Source organism: Balaenoptera physalus (assembly GCF_965194825.1).
Source record: "Balaenoptera physalus genome assembly, chromosome: 7".
NCBI lineage: Eukaryota > Metazoa > Chordata > Mammalia > Artiodactyla > Balaenopteridae > Balaenoptera > Balaenoptera physalus.
Window position 1 is genome coordinate 104,058,057 of NC_138886.1, and position 7,480 is coordinate 104,065,536.

Sequence of the window (7,480 nt, forward strand, 5' to 3'; positions counted from 1 at the left end):
GTAGATAGCAGATGCCGGCCCCACTCAGAATTGCTCACACCTATTTGTGTAGATGCTGCCTTCCCATTTTTGCTCAGATCTTCTAAGTTCTATCACAGCCATGACAAAATGATGACTCACACTTAAATGCAGTCATCATGTCATATGCGATATTAATACCTTGGTGACATTGCTGTAAGTGCCATTCCTGTAAGAGGAAAAGGTTCCTGAGAGCAGTCTGCCACCAGCCTCAGGGACCACAAAGGGCAGCGCCTGCAGAAGGCAAAGCTTATTGTGCGGGAAGGCGCTGCCTGCATCCTACAAGCTGTTCCGATAAGCAGCTGTTGGAAAGGAGGGGGCAGAGGAGAGAGAGGGGCAGGGGAGGAAAAGGCCTCTGTTATCAGGTTGGATGGCCAGCTGCTGCACTGATGTCTTATCCCAAGTATGCTCCTGTCTTGCGAGTTTAAAAATTTTCCTAAAGGGAGAGAAATAGGAGCAGGGCTCAAGTTCTGCCCTCACACCCAGCTGGCGTCCCCTCCCCCACTTCCAGCACCCCAGGAGCCTGTAATTCAGCCCCAACAGGAAGATGGAACAAGGGCCATCGAGTTCCGTGAATTTCAGAAGTCAACAGCCCTGCAAACCACCTCCCCGCAGACAAAGATCCCCTGCCTTCAATAAAGAGAATAAGTTTGTTTCAGTAAGTTTATTGCAAAACTCAAAGCTGCAGCAGCATAATCCTTTAGAAAATGAAGCATCACCCTTGTCCGTTTTGAAACAGCAGTGCATACTGCTAAATCCGTCAGAGCTCCTGTAACTGTTGTACAAGTCCAGGCCGCCTGGCCTTGCCTTTCTCCTCCTTTCTGCCGGGAGTACAGGCTGCTGAGTCACTCCTGCCCGGCCAGTCCGTCCTTCTCGGCCGCGCGGCCAAGGTCCCGCCTCCGGCCTTCCTGGGCGAGCAGCCGCTCCCCACACTTGTAGAGTCCTGGGCTGGGGCCAGCCTGCCCCTGCCGCCGCCGGGTCCCTCCTCGGGAGGGAGCCGCACCTCCTCGCCGCTCTCCACGCGCCCCCGCCTGCCAGTCTCCACGCCGCACTCCGGCGCCCTCGGAGGGCGCATCCACAGAGCCAGCCCCGCGCTAGGCGCCCCGGGGCGTCACCACGTCGATCAGACCAAGGATCCCCGCGGGGCTGTCACTCGGGGAGGGTGATATTGGGCACCCAGTCGTTGACGCTGCGACTCTCCTCGCAGAACAGGCTGAGTTTCTCCAAGGCGGGGTCCTTCCATGCGTCCTCGTTGGGGTTCTGCGGGGAGAGCGCAGAGGTCAGCCTGGCTGGCCACTGGCCGATGACGGGGGCGGGGACGACATCGGGACGGAGGCGACACTCACCGAAATGAGGATGCAGTGCAGGTCCCCCGGCGCACCCGCCTCGTCGCCGGTACCCACGATCGCCGCCAGCCTCTGCACGTCGCCCACGCGCACGATGTCTATGTCGTTCTCACAGCAGAACGCCTGTATCAAAGTGAAGTGGATCTGCAGAGCGATGTCGCCCTCGTCCTCCTCGTCGGCGGCCAGCACGCAGAAGGTCACGTTGTCGGGGTCCCTGCGCGGGCGAGGAGGAGGTGGTGAGGTCGGGTCGGGGAGCCCGGGGTGTCCCCCGCCGCCATCTCCCCGGTCTCCCTGCCGCTCCTCCCGCCCCGGTCGCCTTGCCCTGGCCGCGTCTATACTCACACGTTCAGAACTTTGGCGGACTCGTAGACGCCGGCGGTGAGGCAACCCTGGCGTTGCGCAGACAGCAGCAGCTCGTGCAGCGCTTTCCCGGCGCCCTGCATCCTGCGGATGAGCCAGCGCCGTGAGCGGGGACTAGCAGGAGGGTGCGCCGGGATCCTCAGGCCCGGGGACTCACCCCCAGCGCCCCAGTCCGGCGCGCCAGTTCAGTGCCGTACCCCCGGCCCAGCCGGCACACTCGCGCCCGGCTCCCACCCAGCGGGTTCCCACCCCAGCGGGCCCGAAGACTGACGCCCAACCAGCCTCGGCCAGGGCAGGATCAGGATCCCCGAGCCCAGAGACGTCCGACGCTCGGCGCCGAGCTACCTGGCCGTGCTTTCGGGAACCGTGTCCTGGCCGCGAACTTCTTCCAGAGTCATGTTGCGATTGGCGAGCAGCAAATTATCCACAGGAGGAGAGGGCGGAGCGGACGCGAGTGAAGACGAGAAGGTCTACTGCCCAAACCGGCGCGCCTACCACTAGCAAGTTAGACTCGGCGCCGCCGCGCGCCCTTATATAGGCTGGGCCCTTGGCACGGCCAGCTGGCGCGAGCCTGCGCGCCCATTGGCCCGCGCCCGCTTTCTGATGCAAATGAGGCGGCGGCCGGAGGCTCGTGCCAGAAGGCCACGTGGGGAGGGGTGCGGGGGATGACAATGCCTCAAATCTGCCGCTTTTGTCGGGGTGTTACCAGGCAGACTGGAGCCTGCAGATTTCATCTCGCCTTTTTGTTTTTCTTAAGTCCTTAAAAGGAAAAAGTTTTAAAAAAAGAAAAGAAAAAAAAAACCTTGCTGACTAATAATAGTACGCTGCAATTTGTGAAACGCACCTTTGGGGAATCTAATGATTTTTTTTTTTTTGCATTTATTTTTGTTGCTACCTTTCTATTTTTTCTTTACTTTAAATTTGGAGTTTATGAGACCATTGCTTTTAAACCGGAACTTAAAGTAAAAACACGCAGCGCTGGCTTTAAGCTTGCAAAAGGCCCGAGTGCAGCCCCCTCCAGCTGACACTAGGGCCCAGAGCGCGAGGTTCTCCTAGCACAAACAAGGCCCCTACCCAGGCGCGCTGGAAGGTCCTAGCCAACCTCCCCGCCCGCTGCAGAGCGCTGCGGGGCGCCCGGGCGCGCGAGCAGATTGCGGCCGGCGCACGCGGCTCGTTTGCATTTCTATGGAGGGTGCATAATAGCGGAGATTTGGCGTGTGGCGGTTTGTAGGAGGGACAATCGAGGCTTTCTCTTCATAGCGACACTGTCCACCTGCCGCTGGGTGGGGTAGGGGGGGGCCCGCCGCGCGTGTAGGTCGCCAGGCTGCTCGGCGCGTGGGGGTCGCGGCCGCGTGCCGCTCCTGTGCCCCTCGATGCGCGCCCCCTACACGGGTCCTGCTGAACGTTTGCATGTAATTCCGCCCACCCAGTCCTAGCACAAGTGCGGAAAAGCCGTGGGAGTTGGAAGGAACACCTGGCTGCTGCACCGTCTTCACAGCCGGGTGCGCTCCGCCCGGACCTCTAGGCTCCAGGCCCCAAGAGCTTGGGGAACGCGGCTCGGAATCCCTTTCCCGGGGCGCCATCTACAGGCCGGCCGGAAAGACCCTGACCATCTCCCTCCTCCACACTTTCATTGACCTCTAGGGACTTGGCCTCCGGCCCTCTGGTCAAGGAACGGCCCTGGTAGGGTCGGCTGACCCCTGTCCAAGCTGCACATTAATGAAGGCAGAGTAAGGACTGCAAAACCCACTCAGGGAGGAGGTGGGGACGAAAGGAGACTCCATCCGGTACTGACGGAGGAAGAGCCCATAATTCTTAGTCTATTTCGAAATGTTTTATTGACTTAAATATACATATATTAAAAGCTTGTATTCCAGTAATAGAAGAATAAAACTAAACGAGAGCTTGAGAGCGTTTAATAGACATTGCTTGGCTGTGACCATTAAGGACCTATAAGCCTGTACCTTCAGACGGTTCACTCACTGAGCTTATCACTTTTGGTGTCTGCATCTCTCTGCGCTACATTGAAACGCGCGGTGGGGTGCATTCCATTGCACCTCCCCCCTTTTCTAGGTGAGGCCTTTGAGACTGGACAGGACAGTTGGCGGGCGGAGCGGGTTGATTCGCTGGGAGCCCAGACTGCAAGACAGAGGAAATAACAGGTAAGGAAAACAGCCGAGTGCTCTGGCATCTTGCGCCCCCCGGTGGCCAGCTGTCAGAGGACAGCCGCAAAAGCAGGCCCCTTCCTAGATGCCAAGAATTGGGTGTTTGCTCACCTAACATCCCTGAAATCCAAGGTGTCCTTTTTTTGGAGGGGGGGGTGAATATAGCTGATTTACAATGTTGTGTTACTTTCTGCTGTACAGCACAGTGAATCAGTTATACATATACATACATCCACTCTTTTTTAGACTCTTCCCATAGAGGTCATTACAGAGTATTGAGTTCCCTGTGCTATATATACAGTAGGTTCTTATTAGTTATCTATTTTATAAATATATAATAGTGTGTATATGTCAATCCCAATCTCCAGTTTATCCGTCCCCCCCTTTCCCCTGGTAACCATAAGATTGTTTTCTAATCACAGGAGCCAGGCAGCATCATGTGGCATTTATTTGCTACCGTTTCCTTTCTTTCTTTGTTGGTGGTATATAAAATAACGGTGTGCCTTGATTGGATAAAATGTATTTATTTTTAAATGGTTGAGACTTAGGTATTGCTCTTTTTAAAGTGTTAAACATTTCTTAGAACGTGTTACTTCCAGGTCCGTGGGAAATGTTGCAAAAATGAGACTTATCTGACATCTTAGCGCTTACCCTCCCCCCTCCCCATTTAAACACTAGAAATCTCCCCACACACCAGCCTCAGCCCCTTCTCCCAGAGGAAGGCCACTGAGGAGGGGGGACAGGAGACAGCATTTCCAGTTGGCACTGAGCCAGCCTGGAGGAAGAGGGCTGATTGACAACCCCCTGAGGCTATTCAACTTCACTCACATTTTTAAGGTATTCAGTTTCAGGAAAACTGCCTTTCTGACATAGGATATGGCTTCACATGGGTTTATCAGGTCAGTCTGAATGGCCCGAAAGCCCTCATCTCAATTAGGAAGGAAACATTTTGTCTGGAGGCTAAGCTGGTCCTCCACCAGACCCCCACCCCACCCCACTCCTGCAGTTTAGACAAGTACAGAGGCTGCTGGGTCTGGGACATCCCATATCCAGTTTGCTGGTCAGACTATAGGAGAGGGGTGGGCAAAGCTGGCACCCCAGTCCAGGTACCTTCAGACGCCCTCCTGGCCGACCCTGAGATAGAAGACAATTGATGATAGCAAATGCCCACATGTCCCCCTCTGTTGCCACCATGCCCCCAAAGTGCATTCAACGCATGCATCAGCCTGCTGCAGGCCCCAGTCCTAGGAGCCTGTGATATCACCAAAGCACCCCTAAACCTTCCCCTGAACCTTAATCATGAAGGTGATGGTGACTTAATTAACAGGACATCCTCAGAGATGCTCTGTTTTAAAAGCCCTTTGGAAATGTTTAGATTTAGCAGTTTTTATGAACACTTCTCAGTCACTCTCATGGCCTGACTAAAATGTTGGTGGAGATCACCGTTCATTTGAGTATGGAAAGTAGTGGGCTTTAAGTAAGCAGTAAACTTATGAGACAGTCCCTCTTGCAATTTCTGAAATTATTTGCTTTTGGAACATGCACAAGCTCTGTCATTAAATTGCATGTTCGTCCCCCTTATGAGGACCGGCCCCACAGAGGCTGCAGGGCACAGACGGGTTGCTCAGAGCTCCGTGCTGCCTGCAGGTAAGGTTCCTTTAGCCTATAGGATGTCTGAGGAAAAGTCCAAGTCATTGCCACCTTTCAGAAACCAGCAACTGTCACGTAAAATCTGGATGTCCAGCTTCTCTTGGAAAAGATGAAGATTTGGCCACCGTGTGCCTGCAGCCACAGCCCCCCCACCACCACCCCGGTAACCACAAGGTGGAGGGGGGGCACTGGGACCCCGAGACTGAGCACTGCTGTTCAGTTCAGCAGAGGCCCCCCCCATGCCCCTGCAAAGACACCCAGATGTTTTGTTCATGTATGCTACCTGCTTGTCCCCTTTGCATTTGCAATCTCTGAGAAGAAACTGAAGTTTGAACAGCAAAATATAGGGGCCAGGCTCTTAAAAGATGAGCTCAACTGGAGTGTGCACTGTTTGTGTCCCAGATTCTGCAGGATGTGTCTCCGATGTTGGCCAAGGGCCGTTGGAGCGATCTGCATTGGCCCCTTTCCAAGTGGTCCAGACCTTGCTCTCACTCCCCCGACATCCACCCCATCCAACCCCTTCTCTAGGCCTTCTTGAGTTTTAAGAAGAGTGTTAGGTTTCTTTCCTAAAAACTCACGGATGGTGGGGTGAACAATAACTCAGTGACAATACTACGTTAACTCGGTGAAGAAACCAAATCTTGGCGCAAGACACAAACCTATTACTTAAAACCAGCAGCGCCATGGCAAATGCATCCCAACATCTAACGGGAAAGGTACGGTGCTGTCACCCTTGCGCCCACCCACTGCCATGCCCCGGTAGCGGTACAGCCCACCCCCCACCCCAGGTGAAATTTGAGAGCTGTAGATGTGGAGGCTTCAGATGACAGCTGGGACAGCAAGCAGGAAATGGAAAAAGGGAAATCCCCACATAGCACATGTGACATGTGTGGTCAGTCCCCGTGTGGAGAGGGCTTTCTGGAAGGAGCAGTTATTCTTGGGTGAGCAATTGCATAGCGTGCGCGAGAGTCACATTAGCTCAGTGAAATCCCTGAAATAACTGGGGGGGGGGGGGGGAGTCATTCATGCATTTGGTACTTTGTCTATCATGAGTAGGAAATGACCTGTGGTATGTGTCACAGCCATAGTCAGTGACACTAGCTGAGAACCCTGACAAGCCACGTCTGTGCTGTCCTTCCAGGATTAGCCATGTGCGCAAGTCTTCTGAACCTCAGTTTCGCTCCCTATGAAATGAAGATCTGCCCTTTGCCCTTCGTGAACCGCAAAGGGCGTTTCTAAAGGTCACAACTGGTCACCATTTGGCTCACATTTGGGTTTTGTTTGGTGGGCAGTGTTCTAAAACGACTCACAAATTCAGGTCTGACTTGTTTGTTTGTGTAGGTGGGAGTGGATGACATGCACTTTCCATATCACTCTAGACATCTCCCAAATATCACATTAGGCCTGCTGACACATTTAGTCCCTGCCTGGCTCCAGTAGGCATTTGAGTTTGGGGTAAACTTTCACCAATACACAGCTAGCTGGAATGCTGTGGTCACCTTTCTGAAAACATTAACACATAGCATATTATAGATGACTAGAGCCACCGAACTTCCTAACTGAAAGCCCTCCTTTATGTTCTGAAAGACAATTTAAAGTGCCTAAATACCCAGAAAGGGCAGTAAGATGTTGGAGGCTGCAGTTAGCAGAACAGAGCTCGAAGCCAGTTTTTGCTGCTTACTTTACTTTACTTTGACCTTAAGCAAAAAGTTAGTGAATGGTTTAAAGTGTTCCTGCTTGTCAACTCATTACATCTACTTTTCTTAAGTTCTCCTAAAGAACTGCATTCAAAAGTGTATATTAGGGACTTCCCTGGTGGTCCAGTGGTAAAGAATCCGCCTTCCGATGCAAGGGACGCGGGTTGGATCCCTGGTCAGAGAACTAAGATCCCACATGCCAAGGGGCAACTAGCCCCTTGTGCCACAACTACTGAGCTTGCAC

General features: G+C 53.6%; 1 protein-coding gene across 1 annotated transcript; it reads right to left on the minus strand.

The window, feature by feature from the left end:
* Positions 1-667: 667 nt before the first annotated feature.
* On the minus strand, positions 668-2,245 carry GADD45G (growth arrest and DNA damage inducible gamma). Its single transcript, XM_082467717.1, has 4 exons — positions 2,070-2,245; positions 1,707-1,808; positions 1,365-1,578; positions 668-1,278 (listed from the first exon to the last, which is right to left on the minus strand). Exons 1-4 carry the CDS (start codon positions 2,120-2,122, stop codon positions 1,168-1,170), a joined length of 480 nt encoding a protein of 159 aa, XP_082323843.1. The 5' UTR covers positions 2,123-2,245; the 3' UTR covers positions 668-1,167.
* Positions 2,246-7,480: the final 5,235 nt, after the last annotated feature.

Excerpts from the sequence above, each read along its gene's own strand:
- GADD45G (XM_082467717.1), bottom strand. The coding sequence starts at position 2,122 with ATGACTCTGGAAGAAGTTCGCGGCCAGGACACGGTTCCCGAAAGCACG. Across the intron at positions 1,579-1,706 it reads TCCGCCAAAGTTCTGAACGT|GGACCCCGACAACGTGACCT; the intron begins GTGAGTATAGAC and ends TCGCCCGCGCAG. Across the intron at positions 1,279-1,364 it reads TGCACTGCATCCTCATTTCG|AACCCCAACGAGGACGCATG; the intron begins GTGAGTGTCGCC and ends CTCTCCCCGCAG.